Source organism: Ciconia boyciana, chromosome 1, assembly GCF_034638445.1.
Source record: "Ciconia boyciana chromosome 1, ASM3463844v1, whole genome shotgun sequence".
Taxonomy (NCBI): Eukaryota; Metazoa; Chordata; class Aves; order Ciconiiformes; family Ciconiidae; genus Ciconia; species Ciconia boyciana.
Genome location: NC_132934.1, coordinates 85,379,299 through 85,405,316, shown reverse-complemented (window position 1 = coordinate 85,405,316; position 26,018 = coordinate 85,379,299). Strand labels below are relative to the sequence as shown.

The following is a 26,018-nucleotide window of genomic DNA, read 5'->3' as shown; positions in this document are numbered from 1 at the left end:
CTGCTCCAGTGACTTGTAGGACCCGTATCCTTTCATGAAACAGAGAGAGGGCATTTTCTGCATCATTGAGATATCAACTGGACAAGGAGTCAAGGAAAGTACTGGAGGATCAGGGCACCCACCTATGAAGGAGGAGAGTGAAAAGGGGACAGTAGGTCCTTGACATCAGCCTGAGAGATTTCACCCAGGACTGATCTTCAGCTTGGAAAGAGATGCAGGGGCACAGGCTGAGAATGGAGGTCCTTCAGAGCTGAGATTCTGTGCCAGGCTTGCTCATCCTACATTGCAAGATAAAGCATTTGTGTGGGTTCAGACCAGCTTTTCATCAGCTCTTTCATGAGCTGCCCTTTCTCAAGGATACTCCTTCAGGTCCTTCATGCAAAGTGGAGTTTCCTTCCTCAGACAAATTTGACTGCCAGTTCACAAATTCGATAGCAACTTGTGAAGCAAAGGATGTTATTCCAGTTACTGTAAGTGCTGGAGTCTGTGTTTCCTTTGACATGAATTGCAGCACATTTTTCTGCAAAGAGTAAATTGGGTTCTCCGGGTTTCCAGAACCTGTAAAAGAAAGTTCCTCTATTGGGAATGCACTGGCATGCATGACAGTGGGAGTGAAATCACCTCAAACAGTTGTGGAAGAGAAAGGGGAAGATTACTGTAACAGAGATCAGCAGCTCTGGCAAGGCAAAGACTTTCTTCAAAGACAAAGCTCTGCCATGTCATTGAAGACTTTCTATGAATTTAACTTTTTAAAGGCAGTGATCATTTTTTGTATATATATATATGTATTTTTAATTTGTGAGAGTATACTACAGGTTTTTACTTCTGTGATCTCTACTATGTTTTTGACTAGGAAACTAGTCAAGTTTTCTGACTTAGAGTGCAGTTAGGGACAGAGACCCCTCTCTGACACATACCTGCCTTACACAGTGTATTGATCACTTGGACTGAAGGATGTGAATTACAGGACCTTCCTCACTCCCCCGGGATACTCACGTGGCTGCCTTCTTATATGGAGTCCGGTCCGCCCACTGCCATTGCCCATTTTCATAAGCAGTTAAGCCTATGTAGTATTTTGTTTCATAGGCGTTAGTAAATACTCTTTTTGCCAAGTTGAAGAGGAACTCCTGGAAAAAGCACAACGTCCATGAGGTGCAGGACTGAGCAGAGGGAGGCACAGGAGTCCCTGTGGGGTGGGGCTGGTGGCAGAGGGGAGCCGGTGCTGCAGGGATGCAGAAGGGACATCCCTCCTCCCCTGCAGGAGCAAGGAGGGGCTCTGAGTCCCCGGCAGGGCCTGGCACTGTGTCTCTGGCTGCTGTGCCCCTCTCTCAGCCCTGCACGTACCTGCTCTGCTTTGGTGTTGATCACCACCAGGTGGGAGCCCATCCCAGTGCAGTTCTGCACACTGTCAGCCCAGGGCATCGTATCATCCGACAGATAATAGCAGCTTCCTTGAAAGCGTTTCCAGCCCTTTGGGCAGCATGTCCAGCTCTCCTCTGTGGGGGAAAAAAAAATCCTGCTTTTGAATGAGATGCGCTGTCCTTCATCTTAGTGAGCTCAATGTAGGGTCCCAGTGCTTGGGGAGGGGTTTGAACCACACTTCTAATCTGGACAGATGTAAACGCTCTCTTCCATGCTCCAAAAGTAAAGCTGTCAACAGCCTAACAGGCTCCTGTCACAAGGCCCCTGCCTGAAGTGCCTTTCCCTTTCTCTATCTGTTCTGTCATGTCCATGCAACCCCTGTTTGGTGAGAGACACAGTTTCTGCCTTACCCTTCCTGAGGAAGTGAGATGGGAAGTAGTTGGCTCGTGCTCTTCTGGGAACACTTCCATCAGAGAAGTGTTGTCCAAGTGTTTAGCTCTCAACTCATGCAGACTGACAGACGTGTACAGTAAACTGCTCAGCAGTTCCTTACACTCGCCAGGTTTTCCTAGAGATCTCATAGCCAGAAAGTCACATGACGGCTTAAAAAAACCACAGATATATTATCTCAAAGCATGAGGCTACATGCTTTGAGGCTATATATATCTATATCTGGGAGCTGTATACATTATACCCTGAATATATCTTTGTATAGAATATATCAGGCTGAAAAGTTCATCCAATAAAGTCAACAAATACACCCTTGTATGTGCTACCTTAGATGCTTGCTCTGAATATCAGACCTCATAAGGACTCTTCTTGGGTTTCCCAGCCAGGAGCTCTTCAGGGGGTCGCATGTGATGACAATGCCCTGGTCAAGCCAATGCTCCAGCCCACCCACAGCAAGCAAGCACATCCTATTCATACTACAAGGTAGACCCAGATAACCCTGTGCCCTTCAAGAGCTATCTTCACAGCACAGAATCTCACATCCCATTCGTGGCACCAAATGGATGAGGTAGAGTCCAGTGAGTGGAACAGCTAGCAAAAATTTTGCTAACCTACCTGCTCTTATATATTAGATCCACTCAAGGTGCACCATTATGTACCTTTGTAGAAAGAGAGACTGTGACACTAGAGAGCATCAGAACACATGCAAAATCAAGTTCAAGCAGTCTAAGGAACTTGGAGCTCTCTGTCTCTGTGCTGCCCACCCTGACCTTTCACTGAACAGCTGGAGGATGGCCTGTAGCCATCATGTACTCTGCAAAACTTTTCCATCCATTCCTAATTCCACAATGAAAGCTAAAGTTTTCCCACATGACCAAGCAATGCTGGACAATTTCTTCTGAATTCTTAAGTGTTTTGGTTGGGAGAGTCTGTCTGCTGTTTGATGGACATGCTTGTGCCTCATGGGGCTAGGTAGGTTTTTTTTACAGGGAACAGCAAATTGAGCACGTGTAGAACACAGCTTGTCGGGCCTTCCATAGATGTCCACCATAAGAATAGGTGGACCGTGCCTATTTTATACCTGCAAACACCTTTTTATCATGGACTGTAAAGGTAGTCTGAACTGCTAGCTCAGATGTACTCAATATGTAGGGGTTAGCCTCTGTGCGAACTGCAACCTGTTTCTGAATGCAGGGCACAAGTGAGAACAGATCTCTGAACTGAGTTTGGGAATTTGCACTGCAGGAATTCTAGCACTTGCCATTGCCATCACTTCATGTGTGATTGCAGCCCAGCTCTCCAGCTACTCTAAACTGTATAACAACATCCTCCTACCACTCCTACCTCTGTCCCTCGCACTGACCATGAGCCAGCCCTTACAAAAGGATGAAGCATTTTCAGCTACATTAGTGAACTGGACTAGCAGTTGAGGAGTTGTGTGAGGGCCAGTGAGAGGGGAAGAGTAGGAAGGGTGGTCAAAGGTAGGTCTGGAACAACCCACCCTCTTGCACTGGCCCAGAACATGTTTTCATAGCATCCTAAGTAAAATTGTGCAATGCAGCACTTTCTTTCCTCAATTCTCCAGCTTCCTTCCTCAAAACAATCCATCTCTGGCTGACAATCACATTCCCAACCTCAAAGGCTGACTGACACCAGAGTAAATTTTGGTGAGGTTCTCAGTGTTGCTTGTGAGGCTCTTAGCATCACTCACTTTTGCCTGCAGATACGTTGGCGATGCAGTGCCACTCTGTAGTGTTCTGGAGCAGAGTCTTGTACTGGCCATAGCTTCCATGAAGGAAAACAACTGGGAAGAGAGGAAAGAGAAAGATAGTGCTGCTGTCATCCTTTCCTCTTCATTCATGAGCAACCTGTCCTATCCTCCACCTTCTGGCTTAGAGCCCCACAGAGACTCTGTTACGCTAAGCTCTGAAACCTGTATTGAACAAGGACATGAGAAACGGCAGGCCATTTCTCCCACTACTGGTCACTCCCTCCTTTGAAGAGGCATTAATTGGATGAGCTCCTCTCACCTCTGCTGGCTGAGAGACTCATTTTCCCAGATGACAAAAACAGCTTAGACGTCCTTTGAGGATGGTGTCAGGAAAGGGTCAAAGAAGTCATGGGATAAGGTTAATAAAGGTGTAATATTAATATATATTCCCTTTTAATCTTCCCGGCCATTGCAGCTTTAGAGCACCACTTTTATCCTTATCAAGAAGGGGTAGAACTGTTGAGCATTGAGGCCTCACCCAAGGGAGTTAAGAAGAAGTACAGGAGAGTCATCACAGAGAAATATGATACTCCAGGACAGTACAGGCAAAGGATTTCCCTTTTGGTCGGTCCAGGCAGTGTGCATGGCATGTGGCTGGAGCATTTTGATGGATTCACCCCCACCCTGCTAAAATATGGGCAGCCTGGTACCAGTATTTCCAAGGAGATCACACTGACGACTCGGCTGCAACATTGCCACAGGGAGCTCTGAGAGAAAGACCAGGTCAGGAGAACCAACATCCAACAGCCAGCCTTCGGGGAACCTACTCAGATACCCTCTGACACTAAAGAGACTTCTCAGCTCTTGGTGGGAGGGGAGAAACTGACTGGTTTCATCCAGGACCGGCTTTATTCAGGCAGGTGGGAAAATGAGAGGAGCAGCGGGAAGACCCTGCCGGGGAACGAACCTTGACTGTGGAAGGGACCCTACTCCCTGACTAAGAGGGCAGAGGCAGGAGAGGGGCAGCAGAATAGGCTGTTTTGGCGAAGGGCATTTGCCTGCTGGCAGAGAGACTAGGGAGTTTTTCCATCAGACAAAAGGCAGTCAACTGCTCCCTTCATCCCCGGGGAATTAAGAGGTCCTGGAACCCACCAAGGCAGATGGTTACAAAGGCAGTTTTGATGGCAAGGACAGAAACAAGGAAGACCCAGGGGTTCAGCCAGGAGTAGCTTCTCTCTTCTGCTGGGGCTGAAAAACATAAGGCAAGAGTGGGAATCCCCCAGCCCAGAGTCGGGGGCAGGATAACCCAGGTGGCTCTGCACCCCAACAGCGTGCTGGTACCTTTGTTGCAAGGACTGGGGAGACCCACAGGTGCTGTAACCTGGTCCTGCTGTAACCAGGTCCTACTGCCTGTCATTAGCAGTGGGTCAGACCCACAGAGTAGGGCAACATGAGGGCTGCCCTGAAGCTGCTCTTTTATTTCACTTTTTGTCACAAGCCCTGCCTGTGCTCTTCCCAAACTGCACTCCCCCTTTCTTTGTCCTGTCACACCTCCTTTCTCCTCAACACATCTTCCTTGTTGCCCTCCATTACCCCTGCCTTTCACTGAACGCTCTTTCCATACCTCCCTCCTCTTCATCTCTCTTTAGAGCTTCTATCTCTCAGCTACCTTTATTTTGGCTCTATCTCCCAAGCCTTTTTATGCAATAGCGTATAGTCACTCAAAGGAGTGACTGTCCAGCTCAGTGTTTGCAGAGGCAGACACACAGAAAAGATTGTTTCCACAGGGAGAACGGGCACTTTAAAGCTCTTGGGAGACCCCTGCTTGGTTCTCCTTAGAGACACCAGAGATGGGAGCAGTGACTTGTGCTTAGGTTGATGCAGATAGTTTTACCTGGATAATGATAGTAGGATAGCACTCTTCAGTCCCACCATTTACAGAAAAACCACTGAAGGGGATGGCAGACCATAGTCTGCCTGGACTTTCATTCCCCCTGGATCTGGGAAAAAAGGTCATTCTCTCAGCTTGGGCACTCCCCAGTTCCCTCATCTGTTGCTTTGCTCTTGTCCTAAGCCCCTTCTCCTGGTATAAGCCTGTACCATGCCCATTATCTATCCCAGCCCTGTGTTTTTCCCCACCTCTTCCTTCTTCTACAGGAGGACAGAAAGGAAAGCTTTGTGGTTACCTGCAGTTCCAGGACTGACTCTCCCTCGGCGATTCATTATCTCTACCACAGTATCACTCTTCTCCACCAAGAGTCCACGTTACCAATATGGCCACGAATACAGCCTTCCTCCTGCACAGAAGGCTGCACTAGGGCAGCTCCCACACTGGTGAGGAGCTTTCACAGTCTCTAATCCAGTGTGCAGAAAAAGCCATGTCCTGGGTGTTCCCCACAGCACATGGACATGGGGGAATTTTCACCATTTCTCTGCCAGGACATTTCACAAGATGCTCGTTGCAACACAGAAACTCACAGAGGCAAATGAAAACAGATGAAGAGTAGTATCATTCCAGCTCAAACAACCTCCTTTTGAACATATTCAACCAGTTTCACAGGACATATTACTGGACTTACCTCTCTGGTGTTTGCTCTTCCCTGGTGTGTGAGTATGTGCGTGAAAATGCCTACGCTGTTGGTATTTGCTAGCAAAGGGCTAAACCCACTCACAACATCCTGCAAAAGGGAGTCAAAAACCAGCAGGAGAGCATATCTGTGACTCAGTCTGGGCAAGTCCCCATGTGAAACCTGAGCCCAGTAACCCAGAGCACAACAAAGAACTTGCCAACACTGTTTTTACCTAATTGCTCATAAAAAGAGGATGGAGCTTTGAGTGGAGGGATTGCATATGACCTGTCATTATGGAGCTGGATCACTAGACGGTGCCAGAAGGGATCACTAGACGGTGCCAGAATCCCTGTACATTACAGGTCATGAAGTATTACTTGGTCATGACTACAAAAGGCACAGCCATACATGGTGGTTCTAGCACTGCTCAAGGCGACTTGATTCAAGACCCTGCAGGATAAAGTGTCCCTAAGGATAAAGAATCCCTACTGGATCTCATTGTACTGTGAATGGACTGGGGTGGGTATGCAGCCTTTGCTCTTCCATGTTCCATCAGCTAGTTTCTCCCTGTGAAGAGGCATGCATGGATGCACTGAGGAAGGAATGGGATAGCTAATGCAGTAGCACAAGCATATCAGTTGAAGTCTCAAAAGAACAGGGCACAAAACTGGTTACAAATGAGGATAAGCCTAAATTGTATGTAGAAAATATCCTCTGAGTATGTTTTTTCATGCACAACAGGCTGCAGGCAGGGTCAAACCATCCAACAGCTCTGTTGCATTGGAAAGATGGTCCATACATGTGCTTGCTGGTATTGTTGTAGAAGGTATGAGCTACTAGAAGGCACTAGCTACTCAATTTACAGCGCAGTGAGAGATTCTCAAGTGACACTTTAAAAAGTTCCCAGCCATCATGCTGGAGAACATAACTGAATTGCACCACAGATGCCCAAAAATGAGAATGCATTGTATTGTTATTGCTCTAAAATATACTTGCTTTTGCACTTATGGACGGGAAGCTGACTTCAGCTGATGAGTATGGAGAATGCAGAGGGTGCAAAACTGCCAGAAGGAAAATGTGCTCAGTTCATGTGGTTTAAATCTTATCAGGATGGATCTAAGCAGTTCACCAATTTATTCATTACGTAATTAACTGACAAACCATTACCTTTATATTCAGGATCAGTATCAGCAATCCAACGGATAAAGCACAATACCAGACACAAAATATTAATAAACACCTACAAATTTCTAAGCATCTTTATGTACCTAATCCCTAAAAGCTCTAACCTCTGCATACACACACATTCACATGATTACTTGAGCAACCTCCCCCTCCACCACAGGAAGTGCAGGCTGCAAGAACACATCCCCTTTTCTAGGAGCAGGGGTTCCCCTGTTCTTATGCACTTCCTGCTGGAGATGTAGGGTTTGTGTGTATCCATGACACTTCCTACAGTCTGCTAACCCACAGGCCAGTGAGAAAGCAGAAGGTCACATATGCACACTGAAGTTGTGGGCACGCCTTACTGACAGGATGCACATGTTGCACGCCTTACTGCCAGGAATGCAGGCTACCTACAGCATCCAACAGGGAGGATGCTCTGTTAGAGACAGAGGTTGCAAAGTTGCAGGGCAACTGTCAAACCAAATTTCAGCTGCCACTTCCTTCCCACTTCTCTCTCTTCTTTATGTTCTTGCTTATTCTAAACCTTTTTTTCAGACTGATTCTTCTCTGTCTCAAAAGTCTATCACTAACTTCCTGGTTACTATTAAGCCAGATGATGGTCATGTTTAACAATAGTGGGTTTGGGGCAAATACCCTCTCACACAGTTTCAGGTATTCAGTTCACACAGCTGTTTATGTTCACATTCCTGTTTTAGCAGTTGTTGCTGTCCAGGCCATTTGACCAAGATGAAGGTCTGTGCAAGCACCTTCACATGAAAGCACTTTGGTGTGTGCACAGGGTCTAAAGCAGAGAGACAGCAAATGACTTTCTTTTCAGCATCACAAACCAAGCTACTGTTCCCAGCAAATCAACAGCTGACCTCACAACACTGAGGTGATTAACAGCTCTGTCCCACTCTGGGATAAAGGTCTCAAAGTGGTGACGGTAGCCAAACTCTGCACTGACCTGCACAGAAACTCCTTAGTAGTCCTGGTGCCAGGCACCTGGGACCAGTGATGGGAAAGGTCACCTCCTCAGCAGAAGGCTCTGGAACCATTGCAAATATCTTATATTTCCAAAATGGCAGGAACTTATTTCTCTTTCCTGCTCCATAAACACCAGCAGCATGCTTGGGGAGAGCATGTATCAATGATCTCAGTCTTCCTGTATGTCTTTCCACAGTTCTGTAAGTAAAGATTCTCAGCTGTTTTCTACCTGCTTCAGTCATTAAGAGCTTCACAAGTGACCCTTGGTTATTTCACTTTACAAATATATGTGTCAGATCCGTGTGCTGGGACAACAGAGTGGCACCTGGCAGTGCAGAATTGCCAGGGACTCCTGCATCTGAACCACTGAAGACAGTGGTACTTGGTTATAACAAGTGCACTCCTTGTTATAAGGAGAAGAGGCACTGGAGAACCTTGAATCTACTTTCACAGACCCTTGCAGTTGTCCTGGTTTCAGCTGAGATAGAGTTAATTTTCTTTATAGTGGCTGGTATGGGGCTATGTTTTGGATTTGTGCTGAAAACAGTGTTGATAATACAGAGATGTTTTAGTTGTTGCTGCACTAGTCAAGGACTTTTCAGCTTCCCATGCTCTGCCAGGTGCAGAAGCAGCTGGGAGGGGACACAGCCAGGATAGTTGATCCAAACTGACCAAAGGGCTATTCCGTACCATGTGACGTCACGCTCAGTATATAAAGCTGGGGAAGAAGAAGGACCGGGGGGAACGTTCAGAGTGATGGCGTTTGTCTTCCCAAATAACCATTACATGTGATGGAGCCCTGCTTTCCTGGAGATGGCTGAACACCTGCCTGCCCATGGGAAGTAGTGAATGAATTCCTTACTTTGCTTTGCTTGCATGCGTGGCTTTTGCTTTCCCTATTAAACTGTCTTTATCTCAACACACGAGTTTTCTCACTTTTACTCTTCTGCTTCTCTCCCCCATCCTATTGTGGGGGGAGTGAGCAAGCGGCTGTGTGGTGCTTAGTTGCTGGCTGGGGTTAAACCACAACAGCAGTATAGACAAGAGTCAACAAGCACAGCACGGATACAGACAAGATCAATGGGACATGAACTAAGGAAAATATTGCAGTTACAGGGTGTCTTGAAAGACTCAAGGTTGCAGGAGAAGACAGATAATGCAGCTTCCCTCAGAGGTACTCAGGATCTGAGACGCTGAAAGCCAGAAGCTGGAAGATAAAACTTAATCAGCTTTTCTGCAAAATTATACCACATGAGAAATTAGTTGCAGCTCCTATTTAAGAGCTGGAAACACAGCGAACCACATGTTGGGAGCATTGAAGGTGCCTGGTTTTAGAAGCAACCAGCCAGCTGAAGCAGGATGGAGAATGCATGAGAGGGTTCCAAGCACCAACAAAGAACAGCAAGTGTGCTCATGTTCAGAAATGAACTTGTTGGATCTAGTTAACTCCATCTCAGGGGTTGATGACAGTTTCTCCATCAACTTGAATCCCCTGGGGAGTCCTGCTTTCTAGTTTTCTTCAATTCAGAATGATTTGAAAGGAAGACTTATCTGCAACAGACAAATAAAGACAAGCAGTCTAGAAGGGAATACTGACAAAATGAAAGCCAGAAAACACAGAGCTACCAGCTATGACAATACAGGAAGCAAGACTTAATCCCACAGGAAGTTCTTCCAATGTGCCTGTTTGCTTTGCACTTCCAAGGACTGAAGACCAGCTCCACAGTCCTGAGTCCCAGCAGTACATATGACAGTGCAGCTGACAGAGGCAGCCAGCAGGCTTAGCAGCTTTTGCAGCAGTTTCCGAGCTTTGTTTTCAGCAGCAAAGTACAAGCAATCCAGGAGGTTTCTGGAGTGCGTTGATTATAACTTCCTGACACAGGTTATGGAGAACCTGATGAGGAGACGTGCTCTGCTGGGTCTCACACTTACAAATGAGGAAGAACTGGTTTGGGATGTAAAGGTTGGGGGCAGGCTTGGCTGTGGTGACTATGAGATGTTGGAGTTCAGGATCTTGTGAGGAGGGAGCAGTGCAAAACCCAGGATCACAACCAGAGGCTTCAGGAGAGCAGACACTGCCTGATTTGAGGATCTGCTTGGAAGACTCCCATGGGAAGACTCCTGCTTACCTGATTTGCTTCTGTATCAGTCACTACCATGTGGGACCCCAGCCCTGTGCTGGTGTCCTTGCTTTCATTTCAGGACATCTGTTCAGCCAACATGTAGCAGCAGCATTTTTGAAAGCATCTGTAGCCCATCATGCAGCACATCCAGCCTTGCACTGAATAACGATAGCAGGCCACAGAGTGAATGCTACCAAAAGGACAGAGAGGGTATATGGCCTGTTGTCTGGAGAGTCACCAAAGTAATAAGGACAATGCTGGATTGTTCTCTGCAGGTTGTTGCCCAGGCAGCTGACCATACCACTAACCATGTGTCCAAATAAGCTACAGGAAAAGGCCAATCTCATTGCAAAGCCAGTGTCTTTGACAGGCTGCAGTACTTGAGGGAAGTTTCCTATGTCTTGGAAAGGCAAATGGAGCATCTTTTGGAACACCTTTCATATGAGGAGAGGCTGAGAGAGTTGGAACTGTTCAGCCTGGAGACAAGAAGGTTGGTACTCACCAACTGCCTGACCATATCACTTCCACTCAAATATTCCCCCCCCACAGAGTGAAGATGCAGACTCCAGCATTCACACCCATTGCAAAAAAATCCTCTGTGTTCTTCTCAGGTCACTGCTGGTCTCTCAGTGTTTCTTGGGATGAGGTTTCCTCTATCAGACAGTTGATGCTGCAGCTTCAGAAATTTGAAGACAATGACTCTCATTCCTGTGGAAGATTGTGCTAGCTCTGGTGTACTTCTGCCTTCTGGTGGATTACAACACGTGTTTGTGTTTATGTCAGTGCTTTCTGTCTATGTTGACCTGTGTGGCTGCTTATATGTACATACTCTTTTTCTTCTATGTGTATCTGTATATGTACATATTGTACATACATGCTCAGTCCCACTACCAGCTGGAGCTGGGGACATGGAGCTGCAGCAGCCTTGCCTTTGCTGGGCTATGGGATTCAGCAGCTCCTGCCACCACCCACTGCTGTTCACAGAACAACTCCCATTGATTGGTTTAGGAAGGCAGATCTCTTGATCACCTTGTCTTTAGCACAAATTCTCCCCTCTCTTTGGGACACAGAGAAAGGATTCTCCTCATACTTGGTCAACCATGTGCAGGTCAGACTCCTGGCACATGTTCCTGTTACTCTCCTGGGCAAGACTTTCAGCCATGGAAACAAATACTCATAATTATATCTCTAGAGCTGTTTTCCTGTGCAACAGTCCCCTCCAGAGCTTTGGCTGTGTGCAATGGGACTGTGTAGCCAGGTTGTCTCTGAGGGGTTTACTCTCACTGGGTGGATGCAACGTGTACTGCAGTAGTTGCGTCAGGCTCTATCCTGGCACAGGAACATCATTTGATCCTGCTTATACAAAACAGCTGCAGCTTAGAGAGGAAAAGAGAGAGCGTGCGCACAAAGACTTTTCATTGGTCTAATATTGTATTTTCCCTTGTATAGGAAATCAGTATTTATTCAGCAAAACCAATGCAAGAAGAGGACATTCTCTGTGTGCCCCAGGAAAAAGCAGAAACCTCTGCTCAAGGAGACAAAGGAAATTGCAGCTTTGAGCATTTGTCTTCCATTCCTGTGTCTTCTTTCTGGAGAATTCAACCTCTTTTCAGCCAGTGGCTGCTGGACGGACTCAGGGAGAAAAGGACACAGGAGTCCAGGACCTGCTTTGATGACCCTGAGCCTTCATGTGTTCCCTGAGCCGATACGTGCACTGGGGATATTGGACAGGGTGATATTACTTCCACTCACATCATCCCACCCAGCAGAGTGAAGATGCAGGATCCAGGGCCCCCATCCCTTCCAAAACAGCCCTGAGCTGTTCCCAGCTCACTGCTCATCCCTCAGTTTTACTCAGGATGAGGGTTGCTTCATCACACAGTTACTGCTGCAGCTTCACAAATTCGATAATGGTGCTCGCATCGGATATCATTCCAGTTGCGTATGTTTGACATCTTATGGATTACAACGCACTTCTCCACAGTCACATTAGTTGGTTCCCCTGACCGCCAGAACCTGAGATAGAGACAGACATGTTACTCTCCATCGTACCCCGTAGAGCACTGCTGGAAAAGGCCACAGCGGGATGCAAGGCTTGGAGGGGAGAGAGGAAAATTCCAGATGCTGCGTCATGGACAGAAGCAGTATCCTTCCTCCCGCTCTGCTGTCCCACTGGCACCAGTCTTATGTGGAAACCTGCCTTCTTCCTACAGCCAACACAACAGGGCCTTGCTCAGTCCTGGTGGGGGGAGCTGCTCACCACCGCTCACCCCACACACTTCACACCCAGCAGAGGCATGTGTCTGCCTCCAGGGCCCGTTTGTCCTCCAGAAGGAGACGCAGCAAGGACAGCCCTGGAGATCTCTCCCTGTGCCCCATCTCTCCCACAGCGTCACAGCACTGGCCATGCCCGTGCATATATATGCACATGCGCATGGCAGGGGCAGTATGGAGGTCAGGCAAGGCTGGTCATCTCTGAAGGGTTGTTCCTGCTGGCGAGATGCAGCTTCTTCTGTGCCTGCAGCATTGACGGCCACGTCACAGCTAGTTAACTAACAACCACTAACCAGCATGGATGGGGCCGTGTGAACCTGCTGTCCCACACAGCCCCCTCCTGCTCCATCATCGTCCTCTCACAAGGATTTGTCTCACCTCCCTCTCATGCACCAACAGACACCCTCACATCACTCCTACTCTCATGCACTACCAGGAGCCGCACTAAACACTCTCCATTCGGGGATACTCACGCTGCTGTCTCATTATATGGAGTCCGGTCCGCCCACTGCCACTGGCCCACCACCGGTGCACTCAGACCGATGTAGTGATTGAATCCTAGTGCAGAGTGTCGTACCTCTTCAGTGAGGAAAACCTGGTAATCAGGGAGAGTGCAATGTCCATGAGGTGCAGGACTGAGCAGAGGGAGGCACAGGAGTCCCTGTGGGGTGGGGCTGGTGGCAGAGGGGAGCCGGTGCTGCAGGGATGCAGAAGGGACATCCCTCCTCCCCTGCAGGAGCAAGGAGGGGCTCTGAGTCCCCTGCAGGGCCTGGCACTGTGTCTCTGGCTGCTGTGCCCCTCTCTCAGCCCTGCACGTACCTGCTCTGCTTTGGTGTTGATCACCACCAGGTGGGAGCCCATCCCAGTGCAGTTCTGCACACTGTCAGCCCAGGGCATCGTATCATCCGACAGATAATAGCAGCTTCCTTGAAAGCGTTTCCAGCCCTTTGGGCAGCATGTCCAGCCTCGCCCTGTGCGGGGAGAGACCACGAGATGAATGCTGACAACAAGCGGGATGGTGACTGCAAGGATCCCTGTTCTCCAGGGACAATGCTCATGTTCTCCTTAGATCACTTTTCCTGAAAGAAAGGGCTTGAATAAACAAGGATAGTACAGATATTTCTTCCATTTGCTTTGGGGTATGACCAGTGAGGTTTGTGTACACAAATCCATAGTAATCCTTGTAACACGATCTCAGGTCTTGACTTGACAAAGACAAAGGTATTTTGGTGATCCGGTTTGACCTCTCCTTGTACAGTCTCCGTTAGGCCTTTAGCCCCAGGGAACTGGGAATATTGCTTCTTTCCCTGACCAGAGCTGCACTTTTATTATTGCTCCATCGCTAACCTTCCCTGTGCGGCTGTGTGCTGTCCCTTCTGTTTTGCCAGTGTTCACAGCCACCCTGCCCTCCAGGACATTAACATGGCCCTCTCCTCCCCCCAAGCTGCTTGCAGGAAATCCTTTTTCTCCCCACCTCTCTCCTGTGGACTCTGCTTCTCCGGAGCGTGCTCCCGCTGCTGCTTGCTGTCATGGCAGACCCCAGCATTCATTGTCCTCGTCCCAAAGACCTCCCGCACCCCTGCCAGCACTACTGACCTTTGCCTTGCGGCACCGCTGAGACACACTGCCACTCCATGAATTTCTGCTGCAGGGCTGCGGGCTGGTCACCACTATGGGAGCAGGGAGCAACTGGAAAGGGAGAGGAAAGGCGGCGGGATTACCCCTTCCTCCTGGCTCCTCACACACCGTCTCTGGGCTTCACTCTGGTTTCCCTACTGCCCCACCAAGCACTGTCTCAGCACCGCCTCTCCTCGGGCTGTCTCTTTCCATTTCACAGTGGTAACTGCCATCCTCTCGGCAAAGGGAACAGGCATTTCTGCTCCCAGCACCCCACGGCTGCCCGCAAGGACTCCTCCACCCACTGACTGACAAGATCTGGCCAGGATGGCCTGGCCAACAAAGCTAGAGAAACCTGCGACCCACCCAAGCAGCGCCTGGTGCCGTAGCCAGCCTGGGTTTGTCAACAGAGTCTGTCCCAGCACCGAGCAGCTGACATCAGGCCCCTCGGGTGCTGTGGAGCTGAAGGCGTGGGGTTAGCGTATCCCTGCTCCAAGGCTCTGAGAAAACTGGCCCGAACAAGTGGTATGGCTGCCTCCCCTGGCAGAAAGAGACAATCTTTCATGTCAGAGAGCAGAAGGACCACTGGAAGGACATCACACTGAGGACATGCCAGACAGGGTGGGATTGATTCCACCCAACCACAGGCATTTACCATGTAGATACCTACAGCCGAGCTGCCTGTCTAAATCCCTTTTCAATCAGGGAATAAACAGCAGCGCTTCAGTGTTGTGTAGACATCAACAGTAGTTTGGAAGAGTAACATTAGATGGGTCTATTTCCTCAGCAACAAAGACAGTCCAGGTGAAGGTAATCACATACAGCTAGAGCTGCTGAAACCAGGGTGGAAGGTAAACTCCTAGGACTTACTAGCCAGTTTATGGGGAATAATACAGTGTTGGTGACAAGTGTCAGCAGGCCACATCCACAACCCAAAGGACTGTAGAGTCATCACTAACTCAAACACTCAGGGATATTGATTGGAAGCTGATCAGGGTGTGCTAAGTAATACAGATGTCTATTTTTATCAACCGTTTCACTTAGAATTATTGTTACTAGTGAGGAGGGCAGAGTAATCATAGTGGTCTCTGTGACGGATGAGTGAATTCCTATAACGGAAGAAGGCTCAGAGGAGATGGGCAAGGGCGATGTGTGACTGACCACACCTCTTGCAAAGAAAGGTGACCTTATCTCAACAGAAAGGGGCCAGTCGGTGGCCTTTGTTGTAGTTCAGTTGAGTGAATCAACCAGTTGTATCAGGTGAGTGAATTGACCAGCTGTGTAACTGTTCATCCCTCTAAAAAAATCAAAAAGAGGGCAATGTCTCCCTAAGTTACCAGACCAGCATGGGGCAAGCGTATACGTGGCTCAGCCCAAAATAGTGTAAAGAACTGAATGACTAACAACAACATGTCTGAAGAAAGCAATGAGCCCGAGCTGGCTCTGACCCACATATTCCTTCTGGGTCACTGGGGACACCCAGTGTCTTGATGTTGAGCATATTGCAGAGACTGGTAATGAGAATCACATCTGTATTGGGATTCAACTGTACATTGCAATTGCTACTCTCTGCTAAGTGCAATTTGTACTTGTGTTTTCATTTAAATGCATTGCTGTATTACCCTGCTAAATCATATCCTATGTAACATCAATTAACTTGGATAAGTAAATTTGCCATTAAAGATTAAACCTTCCATGTGTGGAATATCTAAAATAACCTGGCCAGACAGTATTAGACTCTAACAGCCTGCCCTAAACCTCCCCAACCATTTAACAGAGTATTGTGAAAAGTTACACATTTGGGAACAAAGCAATACAAACTTCTCGGACTTGGGAACTAATGACAGCAAAAGGAAGGGCAGCAATTTAGCATGACAACATGCCTGCTTCCAGAATCCATCATCTTTATTGTCAATTTGTGCAAACAAGCCATGAATGATCCTTAGCATGAAATGAGAATGAAACAGCAATCACAATCTCCACAAACTGTGTGTGCAAGAATCATTTTTAATGAATTATTCTAGTAGAATGCAGTTAACACTAAAAAGGTGTGAGAGTTTGCACTGTGCAGTTAATCCTGGAGATGCCAGGACTAAGTGTGAAAACCTGTTTTTCCCATTAGGACACGGAGTGTGTCAAAACACCTTAGAGAGCTCAAGTGCAGGTCCAGCTGCCTGTGTAGAAACTTGTGCTGCCATCTCCAGGCTTTTTCCCCTCTGCTGAATGTAATGAAGTTCTTTTTGTGTGGTATGCATGTAGGGAATTGTTCCACAGTTCCAAAGAGGCCATGCAAGATGGGGATGTACAACCTGGGAACACTGAAAAGGCCTCAGGGTAAACAGTGGAAGATTTGGGGGATATGTGCAGACATGTATAAAGTTAGGGCAGAAAAGCCTGAGACTTTACAGAAAGCCCAAGCAACCCTGAAATTCTGAAGGTGGCCATGCTTCAAGTAGGGCATTAAACTAGAGACCTCCAGAAGTCCCTTCCCGCCTAACTCTTTCCATCATTCTAAGAAAGAGGATGTGTACAACAGAACTATCTGGCATAATGCCGTAGTAGGTCTAGCTCCTGCATACCAGTTGGCCAAAACATCTGGTTTGGCTGGCCTGCAAGAGAGAAGTTTGTGTTGTGTTGCAACTGTACCCTTAAATCCCCAATGTTTAAGTAATCAGGAAAGGTTTTGCTCCTAAACATATCTTTCAAATATTCAACATTCAGGTTTTCTGAGCCCAAATCCTTGCATCCTTTCTCATGACAAAACAGTTCCTGAGTAAAAGCTCCCTCGTGGTTGGAAGATGTTCCCCTGATTTCTCTGCTTTTCTCCCAGCACTTCCCCCAGACCTCTCTCCTGTCACCAGCCTGCACATACTCACCAAGGAGAGCAATAATGAGGGCAATGCACACCAAGAGGAGCAGCAATGAGATCAGCCACGGGAGCCAAGGGGAGTATTTCTGGGGATGGTGCTCATGCTTCTTCGTCTCAGGAGGTACTAAAAGTGAAGGAACACACCAAACACAACACCACAGTCAACTATGCTTCAGTCAGCCTGCATACCAAGGATGTACAACGCAAGGGAGAGCTGCTCAAAAAAAATGCAGTTTCATTTCCGATGTGGAAATTACGCAGTCTGGGAGAGGGGCAGATTGGGACAGAGCAGGGGACCTCTGTGGTTTCTGGAGAAGGTCAACACTGTTCACAGCCCCAGCCCTGTTGGTGAGCTAGCAATGTTAATTGCTGGTGTTTGGGGGTGAGGCCTTCACATGGCCTCAAAATCTGGAGTAAAACCATGTCTTTCTAGATTGAGCCCAGAGCTGCCAAATACAACATTGCCCTATTTGATACTTGAGACATTCACATGAAGATTTCACATTGACTTCTCCCCAGAAAACTTTTTACGCCTGCTTCAGTTCCTTCTTATCTTTTTGGACTTTCTGTGTAGAAGGTTGGTGTAAGCTGAATGAGAGCAGGAGACAAAAACTGTGGAAAGCAAAGATGGCACAGAATCACTGGAAGAGAAAAAAAAAAGTTTTTTTCCTTCCATCTCTGCTTTCCAAGCCAGAGTTCAGAGATTTGCTGTAGTAAAACTAGGCTGTGCTAGGCTGGATGCCTGGGGAGAAGAGAGGGCTGTGTCCAGCAGCCTGAGTAAAGTATCCTGCTCATTCAGACTTGCCAGGGCCTGACTTTTGTCTAGAGGGATACTGCCGGTACTGAGGAGGTTTGGGAGCAAGCAGGAGAATGGGTCACAGGGAAGGAGAAGCAAACACTTGTTAGGAGACTGTTCTAGGTTGTGGCAGGTACACAAGCTAGGGCAAACAGGAGGGTAAAGAGACAGCAGCACTCACTGCAGGACAGGAGTAAAGTTTTGAGAGAGATGGATATTAATGGTAAGCTTTAGAGAGACCTCATCATTGTTCAGCACAAAACTCCCAAGCCTGCCAGCAGCCACGTGTGCCTGCCAGCCATGCCTAGTGAGCAAGATTTCCAGAAACGTGCTGTTTGGGGAAGTCCTCTGACTACTTCCGAAAAGCTTGGGAGAGGCTGCTACAAGCAGGGAAAAAAACCATCATCTTTCATTATCAGAAAACAGTTGTAGACAGACAAGATCCAGATTTCCCTGGCCAAATCATGTTTTTCCAGCCAGAGCTTTTGTCTGTAGTGAAAACAAGGACCTGGATCATGATCTGGAGTCCAGCCACCTATTTCAGACAATAGATCTGACCAGTCCAAATGATTTTTGATGTGGTGCATGTCCACAGACTGACTGTTCAACCTGTGCCCTGCCAGATCTGTGCATCCCACACTCACACCCAGGTGGCACAGAAAGCACTACCAGTACACATGCACCTCACCAATGCAACTGAAGTGCAGTAGATCTTGTTCATGCTCAGTGGGTTAATCTCCCTGCAAATGCTTCCTACATTTAGTCTGCATGCTTGCAACGTGTCCAGCATGATCACAACACAACAGAACCGATAAGCATATGCTGGTTATTCGGCACATAAATCCAACATCTCCTAGGCACATGCAACAAGTGCTGTGCAGCACAGATGCCTATGTTTTGCCTACCTGGCAAATCCTGGTCAGAAATGCAAGAACCCTAACTGCACTGTGGTGTGAAACCCAGCCCGGTAGTCTCTGCCACCTCCTGCCACAGATTTTATGTTGTTTGATTAGCTGCTGCCTTCTCCTCTCTATCTTCCAATGACTGCCAATTTTGTTATCTCTAGAGCCCAACTACAAGAGGCTACAGAATGGGAAAACCCAGGTGAGCTTGGCCATTACCAACATGGAGTCTGCATGGCCAGCGTAACCACTTGGAAGGACAACACAGCAGCAAGACTCCCTCAATCTTTCACTAATTTTCAATCATAACTCTCGTCCTACAAGCATACCATGAGGCTGTCAGAAACATTAGTACTGTGTGCAATCGTACTACTGGACACTTCTCTGAATTCAAAGCAGAAGCTAACTGTGTGATCACTTGGACAGGCACACTCAAAGGCAGACCCTGAGCACACACCCAAACCATAGCATGAGCCTGGCATCAGCAGCTCAAGCAAACATGGCTGGATCAGGTGTCTTTGGAATAGGTCATTGGGAACACAATGGGGAACTTCCACCACTCCCACCTCATCATGATGGAAATGCTAGCTGTAACCAGAACCAGCAATCTTGGTGCATTGAAAACAGTGAGCTTTCAAGTCGGTCAGGATTATATACGTTCTTTATTTCCATGACTCATGCCTCAGAGCAGGCAAGGAATAACCTGGAGCTGATGCCTGCTCTGTTTGGGATTGTAAAACTGAGGTAAAGTGGTAAGTAGGCAAGTTAATATCCTTAGCAGCAATAATGATTTATTTATTTATTCATTCATTTATGCATACATCCTTTCACTCCTCTGGAACCTGCTGTTGTATAGGGTCCTGTATCTAAGGGTGGAAGCAATGAGCCATACATGGAACATTTCTAGGTGTTCCTACTTGTGGCATAACTACTACAGAATACATACTGATCAGAACATGCCTTAAATTTGCACAAAGCCTCGTAAAGGCATCATTTTACAACCATGATTTTTAATAGCAATAAAAATTTGTTTGTTTGGTGTGTTAATTATTTTTCAGGAGTGGTAGGCATCAATCATAGAATTGGATCTTCCTCCAGATCTTAGATAATTCTTCTTCTGTGTATTTTAGGGTGTTTCCCTAGACCAGATGTTTCTATTAGCATATAGAGAGGCAGCTACTGCCTGCATCGTACCAGTGCTAAGCATTCATCCTGGACCCTCTACTATTCACCACTGTTGCTGTTGCAACCAGGGGACTAAGGGAGCCCAAATACATTCCTTACTAACACTCACTTGAAACCTGTTTGTGCTTCCAGCAGTCATCTTTGTTCATGTTGCAACTCCATCCACCTAAAGATTCCCACCTCTCCTCTTGTAGACATTCTTTGACCCTCTTACTTCAAAACTCCTCCAGTCTCCTGTTCATGTAGTGGTAGACAACTCCTTTTTCTCACCAATTTGTCAAGACAGGTAGGAACCAGAGTCACAGAAAGAAAAGTCTCCATTCCCTCTTCTTCAGCCCCCCTCCCTCTAGGTCCCCTTCCCCTGAATAACCCACCCATTCCTTACCTTCGACCACTGCAGCCGGTGATGCATTTTTGAACTTCACCTCAGCGTAGGTGATTTCTGATGCCATTTAATCACAGTGTGATCACTGATCCCTGTCCTTAGTTTTACTATGTGAAAGCTGGGCCTTTTTGATGCCTGGTTCCAGAGGGAGACACCAATAAATTACTGAGCCTTTCCCATCTGCTCATTCACCCTCTGTCTGTCAAAGAAGGCTGTGCTGAACACTGGAAGCACTGACGATAACCTGAGAATTCCTGGGAGGTCAGAAACACTCTGAACAGATCTTCAGTTTCTTAGCCAAGGAAATCAGCCCCAGCATTACGGAAACTTCTGAGAGAGAAAAGAAAAAATGAGAACCTAGCCACTGAAAAGGAAGTTGCACTCTTCCTTCTCCATATCAGATTCTCAGCTGATAAGTTTCTTTTTTAAGATCTTTTGTTTTTTTCATTTTTTACCCTTCTCTTTTTACTCTCTCTTCTTCCCTTATCTTTATGCCTTTCTTTGTCTGTTAGTAAGTCTGCCATTGCTCTTAGGTTTGCAGCTACCATGAGTCTTAGCCCAGTTTAATATGCAGCACAGTCCAATACAAAATGCATTCTGCCCTCACTTGTCTCTTGTGGTTAAGCTGCATTTGCTACATCAAATATCGCATGCAGTGTCTCATCCTGGGAAGTCAGCCCCAGCTGGCAGCTAGAACAAACCTCAAATGAGGAACTGTTCCTGTAGAAGTGAGACTGGGGAGTTGCAGCCTTGGGCAAAGGAACAGAAATAATCAGATGTTTGATATATCCAAGGAGAAAAAGAGAAGGATGAGGCCAGGGTTGGGGAGGAGAACAAGAAAAGTGGAATTAAAAAAAAAAAAGGTGTTGATGGTTTGAGAGGGAAGAGCACACAGAGACCTCTCTATCACAACCTGATTTACAGCCCGTGGAAGTTCAGAGCAGTGCTTGCTTCAGGGAGTCATGCTCCATTTCTGAGGCTGAAAAGGGCTGGTTTGTATTTTTTGCTCCAACACTGTCATTTACCTTCCTTTTCTGCTTGCTGATAAAGGCTTCTGATATTACCTTAGGGAAAATGTCAGACTACTGTTTAGCCTGATTTCAAGCTGGGGCAGGTGTTGAAAGCGGACAATAAAGGGAAATGGCTGCTGAGATACCTGCTGAATCTGAAAGGCTTCTGAGAAGAAATGCCAATGAGTCAGGATACCCTGGAGAAAAAGGGTGAGAAGGGTTCAGTCAGCAGATAGGACTCGGGAATCACAGAATGGTTTGGGTTGGAAGGGACCTTCAAAGATCATCTAGTCCAACTCCCCTGTCATGGGCAGGGACATCTTTCACTAGATGAGGTTGCTCAAAGCCCCGTCCAATCTGGCCTTGAACACTTCCAATGATGGGGCATTCACAACTTCTCTGGGCAACCTGTTCCAGTGTCTCACCACCCTCATCATCAAGAATTTCTTCCTTATATCTAATCTAGATCTAGCTTCTTTCAGTTTAAAACTTTTGCCCCTTGTCCTGTCACTACAGGTGCCGGTAAAAAGTCTCTCTCCATCTTTCCTATAAGCCCCCTCTAAGTATTGAAAAGCCACAATAAGGTCTCCAAAACAATGAGAAGGAAGAAGGAGGAAGCTTTGCTTGGTTAGTTTGGCTAGCTGGAATTTCCTCAAGGCAGACCAGAATGACATGCTAGCAGGACATCCAGGGAGCTAGCATGGAGGGTACACAGGGCAGAGTTGGAGGTGAGATAGGACAGTGCAAGGAAGAACATGCATCAGACAACAGAGGAGAACAATGTGGCAGAAGGTAAAGGGCAAGGGAGGGATGTGGTGGACATCTGAACACAGATTATGGAGAACTGCCCCCAAAGAGAATGGGGCATATGTAGGTGGATTTCTTTACCAAGGAGCCTCCTCGTGTCTCGTGTGCACTAAGCTGGCTTCACTTCTCCTTTTTGTATTGTGTGCAAAGAGGGTGACTTTTATACAAGAAGACCAGCAGCTGCAGGACAGAAGCCTGGTCCCTTGACCATGCTGAAAATGCATGCTGCCTGCTTTTCTTTCCAACATCCTTCCAGCACTTTCCTTTGTCTTCAGGCTTGGCCCTCTCACTGGAATTAAGCCTCCCTAAGTGTTTGCTGAAACCTAGTTATGCCCTCAAATTTCATGCTGAGATGTCAGTCAAGTAATCCTCTGCATGCTTCCCCCTGGCCAACCAAGCCACAACAGACTCACAGTCTCATGGGGAAAAGGCTTACTTCCTGGCAGGGTTTCAAACTTTCCACTGTGAATAAATGGGAAATACAATCAGCAGACAGAGAAGGAAGTCACAGTGTAGCTTCATGAAGCTTTTTGCCATTGAAACACATCTCCAAACACAGCTGAGGCATTTCAAATGCAAATTCAGGATCTAGCTGCTGATTTTATTAGAATACACCAGATTGCGCTCAAACATCAGGAGACAGCTTAATTCTTCCTTCTCAGCCATCAGAGTTGTTGCTTGCTGTCAAAATTCAACCCTGAACCATAATTCCATCGCATACAAAGCTGGGCTCTTGTGCAGCAACAGTGAGGTGATACTCCTGAGGGTAAAATCTGTGCTTTGAATTTAATATGCACTGATGGCATGTAAATGGGTGGGAGATAGGGAGAATCAAGCCCAGCAGTTACTTGCAGGGCTGAAAATAGAAAAAAAAAAGAAAACCTTGCTTAAGAAACCCCAAAACTTGCACTTTGTTTCCTTGTGTTCCCACTGCTGTTCCTCAGTTCCTCCCTTTCCCCTCCACCTGTGTTCTGCCCACCATGCAGTACACCCTTGTCATCCCACAATACCTGTGTTTCCCCACAGACATCTTTCATCTCAACCCCACTCAGCACTGCCAGGTACCTCCCACATTCCTAACTCCCATGGAACTCACAAACTGCAGCTCCTTCCTAGGACTTGTATGTTTGCTCACCACAACAGTCCTACTTTCCCTCCTCACTCGTGCTCCAACTGCTGCCTGTAGGTGGTTGCTCTGCAAGCTGTGCGAGCACCATTCGGCTAGCTGACCCAAACAGAAGGCAGCAGAGGCACTAACGCTCTTTCTCCCCTACCTGTCAATGAAGTTTGAGTAAGGTAGTATCTGCAAGCCTTTCATCTCACAGCCAGTTTCACCCAATTTAGCAAGCAGGTCCATGTAACAGCAGAGGAGACAGCACCACTGGACATGCGTTACTTCTTTTGAAAATCAAGCTGAACCCTTTGAGTTAAAATTGAATTCTTAAGCAAAGAGAAGCACTTGAATCCTAAAGTTGTGACCCCATGCATTCCAAAAAAAATCCCCTTTTGAAGTTGAGCACAGCTGTGGTGGAAGTTGCAGGGAAGTGAGACACTTGTTATAAGCCAGTCAGAATGGAGAGGGGCAGCTGAGGGAATTCAGTCATCACGGGTGGCATGGAGGTTACACAGGGATATCACATTGGCAGCCCAAAGCCAATACCTAGCACCTCTTTAGAAAATTTGACAAAAGGCAAAAGGAAGCTGATGTGACTAAAATGTCAAGCCAAAGGGATTATCAGTACACATTCTTCAACAAGCTGACCTTGCATTCAAATGAGGAAAATTGAAATGATCGTGACCTCAATTAAATGTAAAACCTCAACAAAGCAAAGGTAAAAAAGAGTCAGAAAAACAACTAGCAGAAGCCATCAGAACTAGTAATAAATCCTTTCCTGTAGATACTGAAAGCAGAAACCTTTTCACAAGCTTTAAGGACAACTGAAGAGCAGGGTATAAAAGAAGCAGTCAGAGAGAACAAGGACATTGAAACAAAGCTAAGTTAATTATTTGTGACAGTGGAAGCAATTGGAGAAATTCTCACAAAAGAACCCTGTTTTGTGGGGGACTAAACCAAAGGACCTGTCCAAAATAAAACTGATTGTGCAAAAGCATTGAAAGGGAATTAGCAGGTCTGGGCAAGATAGTCCCAGGGGTTCCCAAAAACTTTGGGGTGAAACAGTTTCTAATAGCAGTGAGTGGTCTCTTGCCTTAAACTGCCTTTTAATCACTGAATCGCAGGACAGCAAGGAATATAGCAAAGAGGGAGGAGGGGAGAAGTCTAGGGAGATTTAGGAAGCCGAAGGTTTGACATCTGTAGTGGCCAAGTTAATAGAAAGTATAACAAAAGAATAAAATTAACGGACATGTGTATAAGCATGATGTACTTTGGGAAGAGTCAATATAACTCTTGTAAGGAAATCCTGCCTCTTGTAGTTCTTAGAAGGTGTCAATAATCATATGCATGAGAATAATCCAGCTACCTGTGAAGTTCCTCAGCAAACACATCTAAGGAAAGTGGGCAGCCATGGGTTAAGAAGGCAGATCTTTTCATGGAAAGCAGATAGGAAAGGTGGATAGGAATTAATGGTCAGTTCCCTCAGTGGATGGAAAGCACCTACAGAACTCTACCACATCTGTAATAGGACCCTAGCTGCCCGCTGATAGGACAGCCCTGCCATCACCTGCTCTTATGGCACCTCTAGGTCCTCCAGGTCACTCCGATAAAGACAGCCTAAACCCAGTCGTGGCTTTTTGTCCCTGCACCTGGGTGAGGAGAGCATCATAAGTGAATGCATGCCACCCTCTTGGTCTTCCCTCTCCACATCACCTTCGTTCTCTCCTAGGGATTAAGGCAGAATTGGCGATGGAGGTAATAAAGGGAGAGCAGAGCCCTCACAGCCAAAGGAAGAGCATAAAAAGGCACTGAAGCATGGGGAATGGGGCCCCAAGGCCTGGCACTGAGCGGTTAGTAAGGCTATAGTGGTTAGATGGCTGATACCTAATCAAAGGGATTCAGGCAGCGAGAGCTCTTGAGGGATTTGGCTGGTTAGAGGGGATCTAGCAATAAGTGATCCCACTGTGTACCCTGCTGCAAGGAACTGGCTAGGAAGGGAGGGGCAGGATGCTGCAGTTGTCACTGCAGGAGCTGAGTTCCCGCAGCTCTAGGGGACAGTGTGAGAGCACTGCAGCCTGCTGGGACCCGAGAGAAAAGCATCCTACGCCCTTCTCACGCGTGGCTGACAACACTGGCCAGAGCTGCAGAGAGAAGAGACCTCTTCTGGAAGGCAGTCACTCCTGCTGATGACAGAAGGTGAACCAGGGTGCCATACAGATACACTAACAAGAAATGGGTTATACGGAGCTGTGAAAGCTCAGAGAAAAGGACATTTGAACATCCAGGAGTGAAGGAGAAACAGAGGAGAACTGAACGGAGAGTGAGAAAGGGAGGCGAGAGCAAAGAGTGGGAGGTATAAAACAGGAGGTAGCACTGCAAAGCCACACTGATTTCTGGCAGGTGGTAGCACATCACCGCAGGCAGGCCTGCGTCAGCAGCAATACTTTGTGTCCTGAACAAAACCACCTAGAGTGGCACTCTACCATTTTGACAGAGCCCAGCACCTCCCCAATATGCTATGGTTACAGCACCATGCAGAACATGGTGGAAGGAAAGAAAAGTAGGAGAGATGAGAAAGACATGTTCCTCCCCAAAAAGGTTTGTGCGTTCCTCCCCTACCCGCATCTCTACCAAGTTTTGGGAAGAGCTGAGGGTTTCAAGTGGAATGCATCATGTCCCAAAGCTATCT

The 26,018-nt window shown here is 47.2% G+C and overlaps 2 protein-coding genes across 3 annotated transcripts; both read right to left on the bottom strand.

Moving 5' to 3' along the window:
• Positions 1-992: 992 nt before the first annotated feature.
• On the bottom strand, positions 993-6,150 carry LOC140646381 (C-type lectin domain family 6 member A-like). The gene is made up of 6 exons (XM_072850265.1): positions 6,103-6,150; positions 5,710-5,955; positions 4,676-4,771; positions 3,524-3,616; positions 1,345-1,496; positions 993-1,127 (listed from the first exon to the last, which is right to left on the bottom strand). Exons 2-6 carry the CDS (start codon positions 5,744-5,746, stop codon positions 993-995), a joined length of 513 nt encoding a protein of 170 aa, XP_072706366.1. The 5' UTR covers positions 5,747-5,955; positions 6,103-6,150.
• Positions 6,151-11,833: 5,683 nt separating this feature from the next.
• On the bottom strand, positions 11,834-25,069 carry LOC140659122 (C-type lectin domain family 4 member D-like). 2 transcript variants are annotated; one of them, XM_072878384.1, is made up of 6 exons: positions 20,399-25,069; positions 17,138-17,254; positions 14,241-14,333; positions 13,464-13,615; positions 13,118-13,239; positions 11,834-12,386 (listed from the first exon to the last, which is right to left on the bottom strand). In XM_072878384.1, exons 1-6 carry the CDS (start codon positions 20,463-20,465, stop codon positions 12,245-12,247), a joined length of 693 nt encoding a protein of 230 aa, XP_072734485.1. In that variant the 5' UTR covers positions 20,466-25,069; the 3' UTR covers positions 11,834-12,244. The 2 variants fall into 2 exon arrangements, with proteins under 2 accessions (XP_072734485.1, XP_072734493.1); XM_072878392.1 differs by lacking the exon at positions 14,241-14,333.
• Positions 25,070-26,018: the final 949 nt, after the last annotated feature.

Coding starts and splice junctions, on each gene's coding strand:
- LOC140646381 (XM_072850265.1), bottom strand. CDS start 5,746: ATGAATCGCCGAGGGAGAGTCAGTCCTGGAACTGCAG. Junction 4,772..5,709: donor AGTCAGTCCTGGAACTGCAG/GTAACCACAAAG, acceptor TATGTTTTTCAG/CCCCAGCAGAAGAGAGAAGC. Junction 1,128..1,344: donor TCAACACCAAAGCAGAGCAG/GTACGTGCAGGG, acceptor TGCTTTTTCCAG/GAGTTCCTCTTCAACTTGGC.
- LOC140659122 (XM_072878384.1), bottom strand. CDS start 20,465: ATGGCATCAGAAATCACCTACGCTGAGGTGAAGTTCAAAAATGCATCA. Junction 17,255..20,398: donor ACCGGCTGCAGTGGTCGAAG/GTAAGGAATGGG, acceptor CTTCACTTTTAG/TACCTCCTGAGACGAAGAAG. Junction 12,387..13,117: donor CCATATAATGAGACAGCAGC/GTGAGTATCCCC, acceptor TCTCTATCTCAG/GTTCTGGCGGTCAGGGGAAC.